The 23,194-nt window shown below is 39.3% G+C and overlaps 1 protein-coding gene across 2 annotated transcripts in view; it reads left to right on the top strand.

Annotated features, from left to right (window-relative positions):
* Positions 1-23,194, top strand: part of ASH1L (ASH1 like histone lysine methyltransferase) — a 181,611-nt gene that overhangs the window by 82,783 nt on the left and 75,634 nt on the right. For both annotated transcript variants that reach the window (XM_056123618.1, XM_056123619.1), the window contains exons 4-5: positions 7,220-7,321; positions 20,835-21,573. In XM_056123618.1, coding sequence (XP_055979593.1) covers positions 7,220-7,321; positions 20,835-21,573 — 841 coding nt within the window. The remainder of the gene's footprint in view (positions 1-7,219; positions 7,322-20,834; positions 21,574-23,194) is intronic.

The raw sequence follows: 23,194 nt of genomic DNA, 5'->3' as shown, positions 1-23,194 counted from the left end.
AATCGATGAACAGTAGATGAAACTAATCTATAGTAGTTTCTCTGATGTGGAGGACCAGAGATTCCATCCCGGGCTTTCAGCATTTTCGTTTAGTAGCTGGCTGTACAATCCTGAACCTGTGACCTGAATTTTTTTAATGGAGATAACAATAGAACAGAGGTTGGGTTTTTTAAAGGTGGGGGCGGGGAAGGAAGGCAGCAATACCTAGCTATATTCAAGGCTTATTGCTGGTACTATGCTCAGGGTTCACTCAGGCAGGCATCTTACCAGCTCTTTTTTCTCTTTCCTGCCCCAGAATAGGGTATTTTTTATTCAGAGCTTTAAAATCAAAAATGTATTTTGGTACATTGTTGTCAGTATTGATAGTCCCGTCCCGTCCCCGCCCCAGGTAAATAAAAGAGATAAGAGTGATACCTCTATGGTTTAGACTGCTTGCTTGTAGGAGGCCCAGACCCAACTCCCAGTACCCCCTGGTCCCCCAAGCACTGAGCTAGCAGTGGCTCCTGAACACTGCCAGGCATTTTCCCAATCCCCTCACGAAAATACAAACCAAATCTTTTAGTTTAGAAAATGCATATTCACTGTAAAAACATAATGATTGAAAAAACATAATGATTGAAACAGTATATTGCTTTCTTTTTAACTGAAGATTATATGCATTGATCAGAATTTTCAGATTTCTGGCAAATTTCTGTAGCTTGGTGTATATGTTAAACCCATAAGTGAAATGTAAATAGGTAGAGATGAAACTGAAAAAATAAAAGTGTGCCATTTCTGCAATTCTGGGAATTTCCAGAGAAATTTCATGTAATTGATCTGATTTGGGTATTATGAGAAGTATCCTAATTAGAAGGAGAAAAGCAAATTTTTAGCTTAGAAATCTCCAACACAAGCTCTGAATCATTCTGTCTTGTAGTGCATTTAATTGATGAGTCAGATGAAATGTATTGCTTTCAAGTAAGTGTATTTCCCACAATTGGAAACAGCTGTTTTTATTCTGGAGGCAGCTTTTTATCTCAACATTCAGCTCATTTAAAAGAAGCTTTGAAGGGGGCAGAGTGATAATACGTGGTAGGGCACTGCCTTGCACATGACTGACCTGGGTTTGATCTCAGGCATCCCTTCTGACTCCACCCCACCCTTCCCAGAGTGATCCCTGAGCACAGATCCCTGAGCTCTGACCACCACCAGGTGTGACCCCAAAACCAAAAATCCCCAATCTCACCAAATAATTAAATAAAAGTTTTAGAGTTGTAAACAAAAGCAGTAGATTGAGACCTTAAATCTTGGAACAAAATAACTTTACCAGAGTTTTCTAAATAGTATACCATTACTGAGTATAGTATATATGCCCAATTCAATCAGCTTAATCAATGACTGAATAAATAGCAGTACTCCTACAATTAAAAAATAACAAATAGAAAACTATTACAGACTCGTTATTCTAATTATAATATCCTTTTTTATTATAGCCAATTTTGATTTAATATTCTTAAAATATGGGGACTGCATTCCAGTAGAGCTCAGAGATTATTCCTGGCTTGGTGCTTGGAGCACCTTGTGGTTCTGTAAACCTGGGCCTCCTCTATGCAAAGTATGTGCTCCTGGTCTCTCAGGCCTTATTTTGTTACTGTTTGAGGAAGCTTTACCACTTATCCATTAATAAATGACAAAATTAGAGATACTTATTCCTTAAAATTAAGATGTGGTTTGACAAATTTGAATATCAGAAAATCATTTTATATTCAGGTTTTTTTGGCAGTGCTGGGAATCTAACTCAAAGCCTCATGCATGCATGCAAGACACTTAAGTGTTCTGCTGAGCTACTCATCCGGCCCTTCACCATTTTAAAATATATCATCTATGAAATGATGACTATAGAATTTCCTTCCTAATTTAGTACAAGTAATTTGTTTTTCCTTAAGTTACTCAGATATTTCTAGCAATAGAAACATCAGCCTACTCATTCAATCTAGTCCCTCGTTACTTGGATCTTTAGTTTTGTAATCCCAAGATGGTATGGCTGAAATTCTTATGGTACCAAGTTATGAAAATTTCAGTTGTAGATTTAAATGCGAAAACTGCATATTTTGTTCATTTGGCTGTTGGGTTCTTTCACTGTGTTTCTTTGCTCATTTTTTACATTTGAAAATTTCTTGTCTTTTTAGCCTAGGAATACTCAAGGCTTTTTAAGAAAGTAAGATGATCTTTAATGGTTTTTTTTTACATGCTTCCTTTCCTCTCTCCATGGATACTTTCATCAGTGGGAATTTTCTGTATATGTGCTCTTACTTTTGTTCATTTGATTATCCTTATACCCAGTCTTCTGTGAATTTACTACTATTTTGTCTTAGATTTGTTTCAGTTCCTCCTACGTAGACATCAGTTAAGATCTCTTGTGATAATTTTAGAATGTATTCTTTCTTGTTTTTCACCCATTTTTGTGTATAACATAAAAGTTTTAAGTTTCTCACTCCGTTGTAATCCAGGTCTGTTTACCCCAACTTTTGACATTCTTATCCATGATTTCATCTTCTGGTTTTGCTGTAAAAGTAGTCTTTACTCTTTTTTGTCTAATTTGACACAGATTTTTATCCATTACATCTTTGTCTTTAAAAATTCATTATATAATGGCCAAATAAAATCCAGCGATCCTTTTGCCGAAACTCCAAGGGTCCTTCACATTTTTTTATTTGTTTTTTAATTCTTAATTCTTTTCTCTCTATTATCCTAACTTGGGGCTGGAGCGATAGCACAGCGGTAGGGCATTTGCCTTGCACGCAGCCAACATGGCCGACCCGAGTTTGATTCCTCGGCCCCTCTCAGAGAGCCCGGCAAGCTACCGAGAGTATCTCGCCCGCACGGCAGAGCCTGGCAAGCTCCCCGTGACGTATTCGATATGCCAAACACAGTAACAACAAAGTCTCCAATGGAGACGTTACTGGGCCCGCTCGAGCAAACCGATGATCAACGGGAGGGCCTTTACTTTTTACTTTATCCTAACTTGAGATACTCTTCTTACTAGTAGTAGTTAGTTGGCCATCTTTTTATCTTTAAGGTTCTCATTTTCCAGTCAAAGAAAAAAAATGTTCTTGTATTAATCAGTTTATATTTATGCTGATTTTCAGTTTGAGTATTTCTTTTGTGATTGATCTGTAATTTCTGTCTCCGTTATTTGTGGAATTTATAAATATTTCTGAAGCTGTCGTCTAAATGATGAGACAGTAAAGTTTCTGGGAGCTGAGTATTCCCACTTTGTATGCTTCTGAATTAGTCTTAATTATTCAGCTTTATAGTGTATTGAAATGGGGAATGATGGAAATTCTCTGAGATCTTAAAATTCATGTTTTTCCTGCATGCACTCTTTGAGAAAGTATCAGGTTTTCATAGGTTGGAGTATTTACAAACCTCCTTTCATTTCAGGAATGTAGAGTTCACATATCCTTCTAAGTACTTCTAAAATGGCCACCAGTGACAGAAAATCAAACATTTATCATTTGATAGAGACATCAGCAGAGTAGCATATCCCCCTAAGAAATTAGTTCTGATTTAGAAGAACTACAGAGCCAAGTAGGAGAAACAAAAAACTACTTCTTTCCCCTTGTACAAAGTCATACAGAAAGTTAGTCACCTTTAAGGCCTGACTTGGGTTCATCTGGTCTTACTGAATAATCTGTAGGAGTATCCCAAATCTGGAGGAGTGATAGTAAAGTTTCTGTAAATTAGAAGACATGTTTCACACAGAATTTTTCCAAAACCAAGCTCCTGCTAGTCTTCGAGATACCTACCTATCTTAATACTTTGTGATTGAAAGTATTTACTTTATTGGTATATCTTTATAAATTCTCAGTAATATATACAGTTTCAGTTCCCTATTGGGCATAAGTTTCTGCATTGTGCTGTTTTGTATATTGAATGGTTACCTATGCATTTCAGTAGCATTATTTACTTAGGGACTGAAAATTCTATGGTAGTTTTAAGGAATTAATTTATGTATAACAGAATAGCATTTTTAAAAATCTCTTTGAATTTTTTTATGTTGAATCTCATAACCATGTCATCCTGTTGCTCATCAATTTGCTTGAGCGGGCGCCAGTAACGTGTCCATTAAACTTTAAGATAGATCGGGGCAAGTATTTAAATGTAGGTCTAATAAAATACTTTAAGTTAGCACACACATGGAGAATGTGCTAACTTAAAAGTATTTCATTACACCTACATTTAAATACTTGCCTAGATCTTAAAGTTTAATTTCTAATACTCAGGAAAACTTACTGCTTTATTTCTTGTGCTTACTACTATGTCATAGTCAAATCTGCATTGCATTTTGTTTTAGATGTTGAAACATAGATGTAGTCGTTTCTCTTGAAATTGATACACTGGTTCTATGGACATTTTTTTGTTCTTCTCTTACCACCCAACTGCTCGGCCCTTAAGCGAAGTTTTCTGGCAGTTGGGGGTTAATACTTGTAAATCTCATTTCTGTTACTAGGATAATTTCCACATGTTTTTAAACATCTTTAAGAAGTTAACTCTTGTCTAAAAGTTTTTATCATCATTTTTCTGTCTTAACCTTAATTCTGTACATCTTTAGTATTTTTGGTTTTCTTCCAGGTATCCTCATCCTCTCTTTTAAGTACTTTTTTAACTGAAATAAGGAGCTAGATCTGACCAGTACTAAGCCATAATGAGTTGTATCTCAGGGATACAATTTTATCCCCTTTAAATATGGAAATTTTTTTATATAGAGCTCAATATAAACAGGGAATTAGACAGACTTTATGAAAATCGAAGACCTTCCTAAACAAAGTTTTATTCCAATCTCCTATTAAGTCCTAAGAATAGGCTGCTGGCCTCCATTACTTTCAGGAAATAAAAAATGGCTCAAAAGCTAAGTGAGCTAAGCCATCTCTCTCTCAATTGTTTCAGTTTCTCAGGAATTGCTGTACAGAGCTGCCAATAACGATCTCCGGGGATCTGACCCCCATTCCACCTCCCACTGCCTCCTCTGCAGCTCCAGATGCCACCAAAAGAAGGAGCTTTGAAGAAAGTGCCTGTACCCTCTTTTACCCTGGAGTGGGTGAGGCCAGGCAGGGTGATTCTCAGGATATCCTAATGATCAAAGGTATAGTTGAAGCCTTCATCAAGACTTTCTTGAAGATCACCAAGAAATTTGGGGTACCTTGCCAAATAGCATAGAAGCTGAAGACCGAGCTCAAGAATGGGTGGCACAAATACACCTTAAGCGTAATACACGTTGACCAGACCCCAAGTAACAGCTCCTTGAGGGTGGAGCTCATACTATTTTATATCTCTTCCCCAACCTCCATAATGAGTAGTGTAATACCACGTGCATAAACCAGACTGAAGAAATATTAGTTTCTGGCTGAGAGAAGACTTTATAAAAAGTACTCTCCGTTCCCTTCTATTCTTGTCCTTCAGATTGTTTACCCACTCATGAGAATAGTGATAGTCTAGAATGATATCTCAAGCTTCTTGACAACCATTGTCTACTGTCTTAACTCTGTGTCTGAGTAGGAACTATTTTCCCAGTATATAATTTTTTCAGAATACTTAATGTCTTCACTGATGCCTGGGCTTTTACTTCTCATTTTATTGTGATACTTAGCTCTTAAATGGAAATCTTACTTTAACCTGAATCACACCATAGGGAAACTTAACTCTGCTGTGTTATTTTAATCTCTTAATGCCAGCTCTTAAGATTCAGCAATAAATAATCTTTCCTCTTGATTAGATCTTCTATCATTCATCACTGTTTTCAGAAGTAGGATGTACTATCACAACATCAATTTCCCCAAAATCTAACTTGTTACTCTTGCCTGGCAGCGCGTAGTCTTTGATCTTATAAAACAGCTGACTGAAAAGTAGTCACAGTAATACGGTTAAAGATTAAAGTAAAACTTCTGAGTTAGGGGACTGGAGCGATAGCACAGTGGGTAGGGCATTAGCCTTGCACATGCCCAACCCGGGTTCGATTCCCAGCATTCCATATGGTCCCCTGAGCATCGCCGGTTGTGACCCAAAAAAGAAAAAAAAAAATTTATGAGTTAGTTTTTCTCTTAGAGAAAGGGAAAGAAGGAAAGTGAACACCTAGCTTCATTTATTTCTTCTAGTTCCTGTTTGTCCTTCAGGTGATTAGTCATGTCTATTAAAGTGTTATCTGAAATTTGAAGCAGATCTTTTAAAATTGCATGTCAAATATTTTATTTCAATTCCTGTTTTTCTCTACTTGTATATAAGGTTTCCTATTTTGTCTTTTTTCTGTTAGAAGTGAACATTTTAGAGTAACATTATATTTTTGACATATATAAGATGGACATTATGTATTCTCAGCAGCTGGTTTTTTAGACCATAAGGGATCTAATAATCAGAACCAAGTATATTTTACTCAAGAAACTAGTCTTGTGATCAGCTTACTTTTTTCTTAAGAAATATGTTAAATTGTACTTCATTCATGTGGTATTAAAGGAAGTTTATTCCATGGATAAGTTAATTACATTCTTTTTTGTGTGTGGGTGAACACACCTGGGTTTTGGACCATACCCAGCAATGCTCAGGGCTTACTCCTGGCTCTGTACTCAGAATTTATTCCTGGCGGTCCTCAGGGAACCATCCCCATCAGAATGCTGAGGATCAAACCCCAGTCGGCCACATGAAATACCAATGCCCTATCCACTGTACTATCTCTCTAACTCCAAGGTAATAAGTTTTAATATTCTTATAGAATTTACTAGATAGGAAAAATAGACAATGGAAAAAAAAGGTCTCTATTAAATATTCAGGTTTCGTTACTTGTTATTCCTAATTAGTTGCATTGTACGTTTTTGGGGCTTACATGATGAATTTTAATCAGAATAAGATTTGATTAGATTTTGCTAGTGATTTTTATAAATATATTTGTTTCATAGTAATACATAAGGACTAGACCACATACTGTGTTCATTCTTCTGCTTAGACTAGTTTTACCTTTGATAATGTAAGAGGTGAAATTACTTGTACGAGACATGTGAGGTTCTGTTGGTAACACCTAGTGTGGCTTGTCCCTATGCTTATTGTCCTCCTCTAAGCATTGAAACCTCTTATCATTTATACAGACCGTGGCAGTGGGAATAACTGAAGTACTGCAGTTCTAACACAGAGTGGGGTGTAACTTTTTTGTACTTGAATTTTCCTATGATTTTTCTCTCTATCTCTCCAGGTTCCCAGCCATCCTTAGATAAGTCTTCCCAGAGACCATCAGAGAGCACAAACTGTAGCCCTACCCGGAAGAGGTCTTCATCTGAGAGTACTTCTTCAACAGGCAAGTGTTACTTGTTTCAGCAGATTCTTTTTTCTTTATTTCAGTGTTCGGAGTACATCTACTGGTGCTCAGGAGACCATATGTGATGCCAGGGATTAAACCGTGTCAGCTGAATGCTTGACCAGCACTTTTTTTTCTTTTTGGATCACACCCGGTGATGCACAGGGGTTACTCCTGGATCTGCACCCAGGAGTCACTCCTGGTGGTGCTCAGGGGACCATATGGGATTGCTGGGAATCAGACCCGGCTCGGCCGCGTTCAAGGCAAATGTCCTACCCGCTGTGCTATCTCTCCAGTCCCTTGACCAGCACCTTAACCTCTTGAACATCTTTCTAGTTCTTGTTTGATTGGATTTTAATGATAATTTTTTCATCTTTTACTTATAAAATTTATTTATAGACATTTTATAAAATAGAGTATAAAACTTAGTATATTTTACGTTTATAATACAAATTATACTTTTTCTCCATATTTCTATTTTTCTTTTTGTTTTTTTAATTGACTCACTGTGATATACAGAGTTATAAAGATGTTCATGATTAAGTTGCAATCATTCAGTGTTCCATTACTGACCCTTCACCAGTGTGCATTTCCTACCAACCAATCTCCTGAGCCGCCCTCCCATCTCCCCCACCCCTCACTTATCTCAATGGCAGGTACTTTCTCTCTCTCTCTGTCTCTGTCTCTCTGTCACTCTCTCTCTCTTTTCCCCCTCCCTCTTTCCCTTCCTCCCTCCCTCTCTCTCCCCCTCTCTCCCTTTCCCTCTCCCTTGCCTTCTCTCCTTTCTGCTCTCCTTCCCTCTTCCCTTACTCTTTTCTCTTTCCTTCACACTCTGCCTCTCACCACTCTACCTCTCCCTAACCCCTTTGGGCATTATGGTTTCAATACAGACACTGAAAGGTTATCATGTATAGCCCTTTAAGTACTTTCATTACTCAGTTCTTGTGCAGAGTGATCATTTCCATCTATTATTTTCTTAGTTGTCCTTTCTCTATCCTACCTGCCCTCTGCCGCACAGAGACTTATGGTAAATGCCCAACCATGGACCAGTTCTCCTATCCCCTGTTACAAATTAAAATTTATGTTGACATATATAATAAATTGTGAAATATAATAAAAGTGGTCACCGAATATGTAGATCAGTTATTTTCAAACAATACATTATGGGGCTGGAGTGATAGTATAGCTGGTAGGGCGTTTGCGGTGTATGTAGGTGACTCAGGTTTGATCCCCAGCATCCCATATGGTCCCCAAAGCCTACCAGGACTAATCCCTGAGGACAGAATCAAGAGCAAGCCCTGAACACTGTCAGGTGTGGCCCAAAAACAAACAAAAAAAATATATTAGTTTTCCCCTCTTATACCTCTTTATAGTTATTTAGGCCAGCTCTAAGGGATATAGAGATTTTGAAAGAGTCCAAAGGAAAATTCCAAATAAGTAAGTTTATGAGTAGGTAGACACAAAAATATTCAAGAGTTGAGGTTAAAGGGTGTTGTATAATAAATTGGTCTTATACATTTCTATGTGTATAAATAAATTATGTATAATTATGTAATGTATAAATTTTTGGTGATTTAAAATGTTTTAATTATTGAAATAAACAATATACATGTATAAATAAATTAATGAAATAATGCATTTTATTCTATATAAATATATAATATGCATTTAATAGAGTGTTAAGATATGTATAGTATCATATTGTTTACACATATACAAAACTGCAGTAATAATTTCCAAAGCAGAACAGTTTGTAAGGTTACAAATAGACTATTCATAGAGAGTTGCTGGGAGAAGCCCTGCTTGGGTCCTTGAGCATCACTTGGTCCACCCCCTCCCCAAATCAGAGGAAAAATTGTACATGTAAGCTGTCTTATGTATCCTTTAAATTCTAAAGTAGTTACTCTCTGTCCTTTTATAGAAAACATAAGGTACATACTTGGCTTGCATGTGGCCAACCCTGAGATGTATCTCTGAAGAAAATCACCAGCGGTTTTCACTGTAGTAAATGAAAGTTAAAGGGGCCAGAGAGATACTACAACAGTTAAGGCACTTGTCTTGCATGCAGCTGACCCAGGTTTGATTCCTGGCACCCTATATTGTCCAAACAGCTCCACAAGAAGTGATCCCTGAGCACAGAACCAGGCACCACTGGGTGTGACCATAAAATCAAAAACTGGAAAGAGCTAAATCATAATTTCTCTCCCCATTCAAATAAGTTTTTGTTTTGTTTTGTTGTTTCTGGGCCACACCCGGCAATTCTCAGGGATTACTCTTGACTCATACTCAGGAGTTATTCCTGGTGGTGCTCAGGGGATCATATGAGATACCAGGGATCAATCCAGTTGGCTGCATGCAAGGCAAATGCCCTATCCACTGTATTGTCATTTCAGCCCCTCAAAGTTTTATTGCAGTAAATTACTGAGAATTGGGGATGGGGATACAAACATGAACAGGATTTGGTTCTTTCCTTCAGGATTCAGACATATCCATTATCAAAGGTATGTTAAATTCTTTAACAGACTGTACAAAATGTTATGATACAGAGGAACTGAAACCCTAATTACCTGGATAACTAAAGAGGGGCAAAAAAAAGAACTCTTATGTAATTTGGTACAGTTCCTGAGGAAACCAAAATGGAGGTTCATCTAAAAATTAAAAATAGAACTACAATGTGACAAAAGTTAATTCCAATCTGAGCAAGATATTCATTATAGTATCATTTATAAGAGATGGCATATAAAACAAACCTATGTATTGTTAACAGATAAGTGTATAAAAAAGGTATGAGCAGAAATATGTTCAGAGAAAACAAATACATAGACAAATTTTGTTATGTGTGAATGTCATGACAGTTAAGTACATAAACTTGGATGTATGCTTTAACATACTATACACTTAGGATTATGGTAGAGTCTAATGAATCATTGTCATACATGTTGTTGGAGAAGATATAGTAAAAGGTAAGAATGTATTTAACAGTGACAACTTTTTGGTCAGAGAACAATACCTTAAAATAGGTATTTCTAGAGAGAAATGCCTCATTTGATATTACTTGTGTCCAAGGGATACTTGTATTGGAAATGAAGCTGTAGAAGCAATTATGGATTATCATGAGCGATAGCACAGCGGGTAGGGTGTTCGCCTTACACGCGGCCAACATGGCCGACCCGAGTTCGATTCCTCTGCCCCTCTCGGAGAGCCCGGCAAGCTACCGAGAGTATTGGATATGCCAGACACAGTAACAACAAAGTCTCCAATGGAGACGTTACTGGGCCCGCTCGAGCAAATCGACGATCAACGGGAGGGCCTTTACCATAAGGGATTTTTGTTGTTATTGTTCGTGAAAGTCAAGAATTGGGCCAGGGAGATAGCTCAGGTGGCTGGAGTGCACACTTTACATGTGGGAAACTGGATTCCATCCCTCAGTACTTGTTTTTTGTCTTCACCCCCCAAAAAAGTCATGGTTTTATTGTAACTGCAATAGTAAATCCATCTAGTCTTCTTTCTTTTTGGGGTTGGGGGGGTGAAACTTTCACTCTTTAGTAAACAGAAGAGCTAAAGGGGCCAGAGAGATAGTACAACAGGTAAGGCACTTGTCTTGCATGCAGCTGACCCAGGTTGATCCCCAGCACCCCATGTTGTCCCACAAGCTCCATCAAAAGTGATACCTGAGCACAGACCTCTTGGAATCCCTTTAAGAACAGCCATATGTAAAGTTGTCTGTTTAAAGTTTTCTGATTTTTGCTTTTTTTGTTATTTGTTTCATTTTTGGGTTTGGACCATATCTTGTGTTTCTCATTGTTCACTCCTAACTGTGTTCAGGGATCACTCATTCCTTGGAGTGTTTGGGAGACCATATTTGGTGCTTGGGGATTGAACCAGGGTTGGCCATGTGCAAAGCAGCACCTTAATCTCTATAGTATAATCCTTGTACTGTGTGTATCTCTGTGGTTATGTGAAGGTAGTAGGAATTACAATCCTCTTGGGGGAAGGGTAGCAGATAATCTGCCACATAGGCAAATATAAAATTGCTGTACGTTTTTAATAATTCTATTTTATAAATAATGTAGGAGTGCTGCTATTTGTTTAGCCACTGATTAAGCTAATTGACTTGGGCACGAACTCCACACGTTTTTAATAATTTGATTAATATTTTATATTTTATGCATGACAAAAGACTGAAGTAATGGGGGCTGGAGCGATAGCACAGCGGGTAGGGCATTTGCCTTGCACTCGGCTGACCCGGGTTCTGACCCGGGTTCGATTCCCAGTATCCCATATGGTCCCTGAGCTACCGCCAAGAGTAATTTCTGAGTGCAGAGCCAGGAGTAACCCCTGTGCATCGCCAGATGTGACCCTAAAAACCCAAAAAAAAAAAAAAAGACAGTAATGGCTTGTAGTCCATGCAATCCCTGGGTCTGATAGCCAGGGACTGTCTCTTGACCCTGTCTTTACTCTTGAAGCAGAAATGTTGAATTTCTATTTGGGTAGTTGAGATACTGTATTTACTGTGTGTGTGTGTGTGTGTGTGTGTGTGTGTGTGTGTGTGTGTGTGTAAACTTGAATCTAACAGTCAATGAGCTTGCCCAGGGAGACCTTATAAATAGGCACTGTGACTGGAGATTAAGATTTTTCAGAAGCATTATCATTAGAGAAATAAAAGAAAGACGTCCACGAACGTGGACTTGATCAGGAATGTAGCTCAGTGAGAGCATGTGTTTTCCATGTATAAAGGCCTTCTACAAGATTTGATCTCAGAGTGCCTGTGTAAAAATACTCAGATATTGGAGCTGGAGCAGTAGCACAGCAGGTAGGGCGTTTGCCTTGCACGCAGCCAACATGGCCAACACAGGTTCGATTCCCAGCATCCCATATGGTCCCCCGAGCACTGCCAGGAGTGATTCCTGAGTGCATGAGCCAGGAGTAACCCATGAGCATCGCCAGGTGTGACCCAAAAAGAAAAAATAAATACTCAGATACACAATCTGTGAACCTGAAGTCATGATCACTAAGGACTTATGTATACTACACAAGAACGGACCAGTGAAAACAATGAGTGGTGATAATGTTTTAAATTTTGATAAAAATTTCACGGGCTGAGCATATGATCAATAAAGGATATCAATAGGGAGAAAAATAGGACAGAAGCGATAGTACAGGCATTATGTCTGTCTGTCTGTCTCTCTCTCTGTCTCTTTTGCTTTTGTGGGGCAGACTGGGGGTGGTCGGGGTGATTCCTAGCTTTGCACACAAAATCACTTCTGGTGATTCCAGGATCATATGGCATGTTGGAAATCAAATCTGGTTGACTATGTGCAAGGTAGGCACTCTGTCCGCTGTACTATCTCTCTGATCCCAGGCATTAAATCTCTTGCCCTACATTTGGCTGACCCCAAGGTCTACCTTGGGTCTTTGTGGTCCCAGGAGTAGCCTCCCCCTATGACTACTGGGTGTGCTCCCAAAACAATAAGTAGGAAAAATGGGTCCCAAATGGAGCCATTCCTGCTAGGACCCTTTACCCAAATTAATAACTAACTTGATAATAGTTTTAGCCTCTCCCACGTGTAAGTCCTCTTTCTTCTTCTTGATTTTTGGGCTACATCTCATGGTACTTAGGACTTATTCCAGGCTTTGCACCCAAGGGTCTCTCCTGGCAGTGCTCAGAGGACCATATTGGATGCTGTAGATTGAACCCAGGTTGGGCACATGCAAGGCATGCACTCTACCTATTATACTGTCTTTCTGGACCCCAAAGGTATGTCTTAAACCAGTCAGTCTGGAGTTTTCTGATCATTGAGGTCATTTCTGTAAGATAGCCCCACTCAGCCCACAAGGGAGAGTAGCTTACCTTCAATAATTTTTCTTTTCTTGTGTGTGTGCCCTATTTTGGTCTGTAAAAATACTCTATTTTGTTTAATTCTTTTTCTGCTTACTACATTGAGTACTACCGTGCATTCCTTGATAAAATCAATTAGATATCTAAGAAAACAGATTTTTTTCCAGGGGCTGGAAATATGACACCTGCCTTGCATGTGTGAGGCCCTGTGTTCACTTCCCAACATTGCTCCCCCCCAAAATAAAAAAAATAAAATAGATTTTCTTAGTAGAAAAAATAAAATTCAGTGTCATACAAGCATTTAAATTTCAGGTATCATAAAGAGGTCATGGGTCCAGAGAGATAGAAGAACAGGTATAGCACTTGCCTTGCATGTAGCCAACCTGGGTTCAATCCTCAACATCCTGTAAGGTCCCCTGAGCCACACCAGGGTTGATCCCTGAGCACAGAACAAGAAGTAAGCCTGAGCACCGGTGGGGATGTTTGGGGAGATAGTGAGATAAATGGGAAAATAATTATTATTTCAGTTTTGGGTTCATTCCCAGTTATGTTCAGGAGCTACTTCCAGCTGAGTGCTCTAGGATTATTCCTGACAGTGCTCAGGAACTCTTACAGTGCCAGGGATTGATCTCAGGCCCCAGCATGTAAATGTGCTCCAGCTCGTTGAACTATCTCTGCAGCTCCCAGAAAACTTTTTAGAAACCCTGTTTGTAGATATGAAGTTTAAGCCATTTACATTCTTGAGAGTGAAAGGGGCATTGTAGAATTTAGGTGGCACTTGAATAAATCAGAACCTTTTGTTTCAGGTAGTATTGTAATTTAGTTATACATGGCAAGTGAAGAAATTCCTTGGTGGCTGTTTGAAAGGGGCACACAGGAGGGGGCCAGATAAGACCCCTCCCTGCCCCAAGGAACCCAGCCCAGGCAACTAGAAACCTCCAGAACTCAACCACCACCATGTCCACAGCCGCTCCCCACACACTCTGGCTGAGCCTCACTCACAAGTAATCCTATCACTGGACCTCGCATTTGCGACATGTGCCACATCTCATACCTCATACTACTCATACTCCCAAGAGTAGCACACCACATTTGATGGGGTTTAAAGTAGAAGGCAACCAATCTTAAAAGGTAAAGATAGAGGCCCTCCCGTTGTTCGTCGATTTGCTCGAGCGGGCCCAGTAACGTCTCCATTGGAGACTTTGTTGTTACTGTGTTTGGCATATCGAATACGTCACGGGGAGCTTGCCAGGCTCTGCCGTGCGGGCGAGATACTCTGGGTAGCTTGCCGGGCTCTCCGAGAGGGGCGGAGGAATCGAACTCCGGTCGGCCATGTTGGCTGCGTGCAAGGCAAACGCCCTACCCGCTGTGCTACAGGTGTGTGTGTGTGTATATACATATGTGTGTGTATATGTATGTGTATGTATACATATGTGTGTATATACATATGTGTGTGTGTATAAACGCACACAAGGCTCAACCCTTAACAATAAAATTAGTAATCTCTTATAGAAGGGTTTAATGGCCCCTGAGTGAAATACAACAATCTTCACACACCCTTTTTCTAAGGAAAGTTTTTTGGAGCATTTTCAGTGGTTTATTCACAACAAACAATACAAAATAAATTATTTCAGTTCTGCTTTGGGGCAGGGCTTGGTATTTGGGATACAAACATCCAAAATACGGTGGTGGGAAGGTATAATGGTGGTGGGATTGGTGTTCGAATATTAAATGTAATCAAATATTGTGAACTGCTTTATGAAAATAAAATTTTAAAAAAATTAATTCCCTGGTGTCTGAAACATTAAAATACTAATGGGGCAGGGGATTCAGGGAGCAGTATTGGGGGCCTTGGGAGAGGGCGGGAGGTACACTGTTCATGTGTGTGGCATTGGAGTTCTCTGCATAAGAAACCATTATTAGCAATATTATAAACCATAGAATCTCAAACAAAAAATGACAGCCAGATCTGTAGTACAGTTGTTAGGGCACTTGCCTTACATCTCTGACACCCCATATGTTCCCTTGAGCCCACCAGGAGTGATCTGAGTGCAGAGCTAGATGTAAGCCCTGAACACTTCTGAGTATGGCCCAGAAGCAACAACTGTCACTGTCCCTGTCCTCCCGTTGTTCATCAATTTGTTCGAGCAGGCCCAGTAACATTGTGAGACTTGTTACTGTGTTTGGCATATCGAATACGTCACGGGTAGCTTGCCAGGCTTTGCCATGTGGTTGAGATACTCTCGGTAGTTTGCCGGGCTCTCTGATAGGGGCGGAGGAATCGAACTCCGGTCGGCCATGTTGGCTGCGTGCAAGGCAAACACCCTACCCGCTGTGCTATCCCTCCAGCCCAAAAGCAACAACAAATTTTTTTTAATCTAATGCTAATGGACCAGTTGATTTGGTACTGGGGTTATGTCATGTGTCTTGAAAATGGTTCACCTCATTTCAGTGCCTGGACTATGTGGTCCCCAGATAATTGTATTGTCATATGCAGTCTTGCAGATCCCCACCTGGGTTCAATCCCTAGCATTTCATATGGTCCCCCCAAACCCTGCCAGGAGTAATTCCTGAGCTCTGAGCCATAACTAAATCCAATTTAAAGAGTTCAGCATTGTCTAAAGAGTTGTGTTTTGTTGGGGGTTTTTTGTTTTTTGCTTTTTCTTTGGGGGGTAGAGTCCCACCCAGCAATGCTCGGAGATTACTCCTGGCTCTCTCTGCACTCAGGAATTACTCCTGACAGTGTTCAGGGGACCATATGGGATGCCAGGGATTGAACCCAGGTCGGCTGCATGCAAGGCAAATGCCCTCCCCTCTGTGCTATTGCTCCGGCCCTGTCTAACGAGTTTAGCAGTGACTATTTCCACCTGAGCTAGAGAAATCTAGTCAGTTACTACTCAGTGAAGTGCTGGGATTTGTACTGACAGTGGAGCATTATTACATCAAGTTGTGTAGATTTGCCCAGGAGAACTTAATATGGAAGAAGCTATTTTTTCCAGCTAAAAATTCTGCCAGATGTCACAACCCTGTGACCACAACTGTCATTCTCATACTCATTGGGGGTTTATCAAGGCACTATGCAAAATAATCTCATCGATGGGTTCTTGGGTTGAAAGGCCATAGGATGATTACAGAGGATGCTCTCTACTCCAAACATGGATCCATTTTAGAGGAAGCCTTTCTGGTCATACCAATAAGTAATATAGTTTGGGTGCAGAGTTAAGGAAATAGAAGCAGGAGACAGGAGGGATTCAAAGTTTAGACTTGGTATGGGTGGGGAAATGGTACTTGGTAGAAGACATCCTGAAGTTACACTCAAAAACTTTCAGCAGTGAGAATTTGGTATCAGACTTCACAATTATGTATTAAAACATTTGCTTTTGATCAAAAGGGACTAAGCCACATTTATGCTACTTTGAATAAAACTAATGATCATGAGAGAACTTGAAAAGCAGACAGACTTAGAGCTGTCAGCACTAACTAAAGAAGAATATTTATAATAATTTAAAATCTTAATATAGTATAGTTGATTGGTGAGACTGATGAGTATTCTAGCATATTAACCATATTAACATGTATTAGCATATTAACCAAAACTGACCAGAACATAGTAGACTTTTGGGTGTTTCATATGGTCTTATAATACCCACATTGATACTCATGTGTATGTTAAGAAGCTTTTTATATTTAAAAGCTTAAACTTTCTTTAAGATGTGATAGTGCATCCCACAAAGTCTCAGTATTCCAAACAGGCATAATTCATAGGAATTTTTCTTCCATAAGGGTAAAGTAATTATTATAGAATGCCTTAAGGGCTGTCCTAAGACTTCTCATACTTGCTTTCACTTCATCTAAATTATTTTCTTAGAGTTTTAATTGGGTAAAGTTTCATCTCGCAGGTATTAAAGGATTCAAAAACATGACCTCAATCAAAGAAATATTTTTTTGTTTATGTTCCCCTGGCACTGCCAAGAGTGATCCCTCCGCAAGCCTGTAGAACCCCCTGGTGTGACCCCCAAACCAAAAAATACATATTGTTTAGTTTGTTTGTTTTGGGGCCATAATTATCCAAGGATGCTTAGGGATCACTCTTGGCGGTTCTTGGGGGACCATATGTGGTGCCAAGGAGTGAACCTTTGTCACCATTTGCAGGGAAGCTGCTAACGCGCTTGTATTCTCTCTCTGGCCCCTGAAACAAAGAATTTGAAACTGCAAATAACTGTTTGGCCCATTAAAACAAAGCCTGTTTGCTTCATTAAAGACCTGTTGGTAAACTGACATGAAGTGTCAAAAGTTATTTTATGATATATATTTAATTTACTAGTTAGATTAAATTTACAGTCTGAAAAAGCTGACCATATATCTTTACCCTTTTAGTAAAGAAAAGTTAAAAATTTCATTTACTCAAGAATACTGCAGATATTAAAACTGGACTTGAAGATCCTTATAAACTTACTAGATTCTATTCTGAAAGGAGATGCTCATTGTCACCTCGGCTTCTGTGAGATCTGTTAGGCAGCATACAATTGCCTTGCCTGGAACTCCTTATGATGTGTGGTTTCTAATGGTACTTGTCCCAAGGCCAGATGGAAAATATGCTGCTTTTTCTCGCCTAACAACCTTGGAAATCACATTATTTTTTTCCATTGGGTTCTTTTTTCATAGAAGACATCATGCCCAAGGACAGGATAATCAGAGACTATCACTTAATAGGAAAACATCCAAAGATTTGTGTACATATTTAGTTTTTATTTTGTTTTTTTTTTTAAACCACACCCTATAGTGCTTATGACCTACACTCAGGACTGTGCTTAGGGATTGCTTTTGATTGTTCTCAGGAAACCTTGCAGTATGGTAGATTAGAATCTTCTTGAGCTGTCTCTCCAGCCCTTTTGTACATGTTTTAAGCAGTTAGACTGTTAGACTGTTGACTCAGTGCTGTGAGAGAATAAAAAAACAGGTAGACACTTCTGAAGAGATCACAGTAACCAAAAAAAGGGTTTTTTCATGGATTTTGCAGAGTAAGGCCTAAATAACTGATGGTTTGTATGAATCGAACAAGATTTCTTCTTCGTAATTGGTTTTCAGAATACATACTATAGATGTTCTTGTTTCATTCCCTAAAATAATCTAGAGAAGGACCGAAATTGAAGTAGAATGGGTCAGAGCCATAGTACAGTAGGTGGAACGCTTGCTTTGCTTGCTACCTACCTAGGTTCAATTCCAGCACCACATATGATCACCTTACCCCCACCAGCCATGATCTCTGAGCACCAAACACGGAGTAACTACCAGATATGTGTTCCCCTCCCGCAAAAAAATTGAAGAACAATGTAATATTTAATTATTTAAGTTTCAGAATGCTATGAGGCATGCAAAAGTAAAGAATTAGAAGAAGCTCCTATTCAGAAAAAAGAGATTCAGAAGATTCAGATCAGAATGTAGATGTTAGTTGAATGAATCACCAAAGTGCAAGGAATCAAAACAAGGAAAAGGACTGGACTAGAGAGCTTTGTGAAACTATAGCAGTTAAAATGGGATGGCAGATTGTTTTTCATTTGTTTAATTTTAGATGAAATTGAAGATAGCTATTGTAATGTTCCAATTGAAGCGTTGAGAATAAGCATATGCCCAGTGGGAAAGTTAAGTATAAAAGGTAATGTACTGGGACTTAAGGTCTTACAGTTGGACTCGTGAGAGATTGGAAGATAATGTATATTATTCAAGAAAAACTGGAGGCAAAATTTTTTCTTGGTGGATTTTGTCTTTATTGGGAGTACAGGAAACAGCATTTAGCACACCCCACCCAGTGTTCATTTAATGTTCGGGTACGGAGCGGGGCGGTGGATTTTAAATAGTAATGTAAAGTATAGTTGAAGGTTATAGAGATAGCTCAGATGGCATGTATGCATGCTTTGTATTCAGGAGTTCCTGGTTCAATTTCTTGCCCTAATGGTCCCCAAACCATCTCTAAGCTGTGGTCCCAAAACAAAAGACTTAAATAAAACAGTTACTATCTAAAGGAAGTTTTCAGTAATTGAGAGAAATTGCATATTGTCTTCAGATTATAATCTGAAGATTATTATATAAGGGCTTGTGAAAGACTGTCTAGAATTGTTCATTTCTCTCTGGTACTGGGGGAATCGAACACAGGACCTTACACATGTAAGACCAGCTTTCTGCCACTGAGTTGGATCCCTGGTCTACTGTCATAAGGGTAAGAGATCCTGAGAGAGTTAGAGACAATAGAATAGAACTCAGTGATTGAAAAGTAGATGAAATCCTGCCATTTGCAGCCTGAATGAACCTAGAGATTTCATGCTTAATGAAATAAACCAAGAGAAGAAATGCTATATGATTTCACTCATATGGTTTTCATATACACTGTAAGACTATTTAATGATTGCCAGAAGGGAAGGTGACAGGAGGGTGAGTGATGAATTTAGTATAGTATTTGTGTATATATACATGTATATCCACATATAAACTTTATATAAATTTAAAAGTGTATACCTGAAACTTAGATGATCGTATTGTTACATTAAAAATAAGTAAATCTGTTGTTTAAATTTAGAAAAGTATGTTCTGTGATCATTAATAGAAAAGTAAGCGTCTTGGAAAGTGACCTTTTCTGATCTGATTTTTATAATACTATAAAGCAAACATAGCTTATCAAATAAAGTGATTATTTCTCAAATTTATGATCATTTAAGTTGTCAGTGTAGAAGAAACAAAGATCACCATATTTTTGGCCTGTTAAAATAACAGGACTTAATTAAGGTCATTTCTTTTGGGGGTGGCATGGGAGGTGTTTCACATCCAGTGATGCTCAGGGATCAAACACAGGTCAGACAAATGCAAGGCAAGTGCCCTATATATTGGAACAATAGCACAGCCGTAGGGCGTTTTCCTTGCACGCAGCCAACATGGCCCACCCGAGTTCGATTCCTTCGCCCCTCTCGGAGAGCCCGGCAAGCTACCGAGAGTATCTCGCCCGCACGGCAGAGCCTGGTAAGCCACCCATGATGTATTCGATATGCCAAACACAGTAACAACAAAATTTCCAATGGAGATGTTACTGGGCCCGCTCGAGCAAATCAATGAACAACGGGAGGACAGTGACAGTGACTGTTCATTTTTCCTAAATGAGTTTTACTTATTTAACACATTTTTATACTCATTTGAACAGATGTTTTCTGATCAGATTTTTAAGCTTTTCCCAAGTTTCACTTTTATTCTTTTCTACTTAAAGCATGAGAAAAAGCACTGTACTAGATATATCTTTGTTTAAATTTAAATCTTTATCCAACATTAACTGTCAGTTCTCTAACTTGACCTTCATTTTTAAAAATGGATGTTTCAATCAGTGGCTGAATAAATAGTACTCCTACCAAAAAAATTCAATAAAAATAAAAATGGATATTTCTTTCTGCTTTTCTTATAGAATAGGAATTGTTAACTATTTTTCAATTTATGTATTAGAGAAGCACAGGTAATTTTGAATTCATATATGATTAAAAGAACTAGTGCATATGGTATTATGGTGTTTAATATTGCTTTTGAAATCTGAACAATAATCTGTCATTCTGTTTAAATAACTAGTCATGTTCTGTTTTTACCTAAATATTTTACCTTTTTTTTTTTTTTTTTTTTTTTTTTTTTTTTTTTTTTTAGTGAATGGAGTGCCCTCTCGAAGTCCAAGATTGGTTGCTTCTGGGGATGACTCTGTGGATAGTCTGCTACAGCGTATGGTGCAGCATGAGGACCAAGAACACATGGACAAAAATATTGATGCTGTGATTGCATCTGCCTCTGTAGCACCTTCCTCCAGTCCAGGCCATAGCCACAGCAAGGAGCGAACTCTGGGAAAATCTGACAGCCTTCTTGTGCCTGCAGTCCCCAGTGACTCTTGCAGTAATAGTATCTCACTCCTTTCTGAAAAGTTGCCAAGCAGCTGTTCCCCCCATCATATCAAGAGAAGTGTTGTGGAAGCTATGCAGCGCCAGGCTCGGAAAATGTGCAATTATGACAAAATCTTAGCAACCAAGAAAAACCTGGATCATGTCAATAAAATTTTAAAAGCCAAAAAACTTCAAAGACAGTCCAGGACAGGGAATAACTTTGTGAAACGCAGGCCTGGTCGGCCACGGAAATGTCCCCTCCAAGCAGTAGTATCCATGCAAGCATTCCAAGCTGCCCAGTTTGTCAGTCCAGAATTGAATGAAGGGGAAGAAGTAGCAGCACTGCACCTCCATCCTGATACAGTAACAGATGTCATCGAGGCTGTTGTTCAGAGTGTAAACCTGAATGCAGAACATAAGAAGGGTTTGAAAAGGAAAAACTGGCTGTTGGAAGAACAGACCAAGAAGAAGCAAAAGCCATTCCCAGAAGAAGAGCAAGAAAACACTACAAGGTAATAATGCCTTATTATTTTAAGATATTTTTCATATCTCTCCCAACGTATTCCAGTCTCTCTATCTTTTTGAATAGCAATAATTAAAATTTCATTAGTGGGGGGTTTTTTGGTGGGGGAGGGGCGTGGTCAAGGGGTAAACTGTATTCCTGTCCTCTAGCCATTTCTCTGTCCCATTTTCTGTTTTATTTAAAAATACTCGGGGGTTGGGGCTGGAGCAATAGCACAGCGGTAGGGTGTTTGCCTTGCGTGCGGCTGGCCTAGCCAAGCTGGGTTTGATTCCTCCACCCCTCTCGGAGAGCCTGGCAAGCTACTGAGAGTATCCCGCCTGCACGGCAAAACCTGGCAAGCTACCCGTGATGTGTTGGATATGCCAAACATAGTAGCAGCAAGTCTCACGGTGGAGACGTTACTGGGCCCGCTTGAGCAAATCGATGAACAAAAGGAGGATAGTGCTACAGTGCTACAGTGCTACTCGGGGGTTGGGGCTGGAGCAATAGCACAGTGAGTAGGGTGTTTGCCTTGCACGTGACTGACCCAGGTTCGATTCCCAGCATCCCATATGGTCCCCTGAGCACCACCAGGAGTAATTACTGAGTGCAGAGCCAGGAGTAACCCCTGTGCATTGCTGGGTGTGACCCAAAAAAACAAAAAAAATAAAATAAAAAATATAAATACTCGTGGCCGGAGTGATAGCACAATGAGTACGGCGTTTACCTTGCACATGGCCTACCCGTGTTTGATTCCCAGCATCCCATATGGTCCCCCAAGCACGGCCCATCGTAATTCCTGAGTGTGTGAGCCAGGAGTAACCCCTGTGCGTCGCTGGGTGTAGGCCCCCCCCCCAAAAAAAAATAAATACTCTTGTTTATGCCTTCCAAAGCTAAAATAATTAAGAAGCAAAGAAAAAGGATCTAAAGTCCAGTTTAAGCCATTCGGTTTGCCGATGAGAAAAATCAAAGCTCCAAGAGATTATGTATTTTCAGATTGCAGATCTGAAAGCACACTCTTTTGTTGGTTTTTGGTTTTGGGGGTTTTTTGTTTTGTTTTGTTTGTTTTGTTATGATTTGTTTTGTTTTGGTTTGTTGGTTTTGGGGGTTTTTTGTTTTGTTTTGTTTGTTTTGTTATGATTTGTTTTGTTTTGTTTTGGGTCACACCCGGCAATGCCAGGTTACTCCTGGCTCATGCACTCAGGAATTACTCCTGGAAGTGCTCGGGGGACCATACAGGATGCTGGGAATTGAACCCATGTCAGCCACTGCAAGGCAAACACACTACCCACTGTGCTATTGCTCCAGTCCCAGCACACTGTTTTAATGTTGTCATTTCTGCAGTTTATTTTTCCTCTGGATTCTAGTAAAATAGTTTTGAGAGACAAAAATAATTTAAGTTTCAAAAAATTTTTAAATGGCTGTCTTTCTTACTCTGTTAATTTATTCTTTGCTTGCTTATTTGAAGCATTATCATAAACTAAGTTATTTTTTTGAACTTTTGGTTTGGGGCTACACCTATCAGTGCTCCAAGGTCATTTCTGATGGTGTTGGTGAGGGAGGAGTCTTGTGCTAGATATAAAACTAGGACCTTCCACGTATAGAGCATGCACTCTAGCCCTTTGAGACAT

This window comes from Sorex fumeus, unplaced genomic scaffold, assembly GCF_029834395.1.
Source record: "Sorex fumeus unplaced genomic scaffold, SorFum_2.1 ptg000047l, whole genome shotgun sequence".
Classification (NCBI taxonomy): domain Eukaryota; kingdom Metazoa; phylum Chordata; class Mammalia; order Eulipotyphla; family Soricidae; genus Sorex; species Sorex fumeus.
The sequence above is the reverse complement of the archived record's forward strand: the minus strand, read 5'-3'. Positions and strand labels throughout refer to the sequence as shown.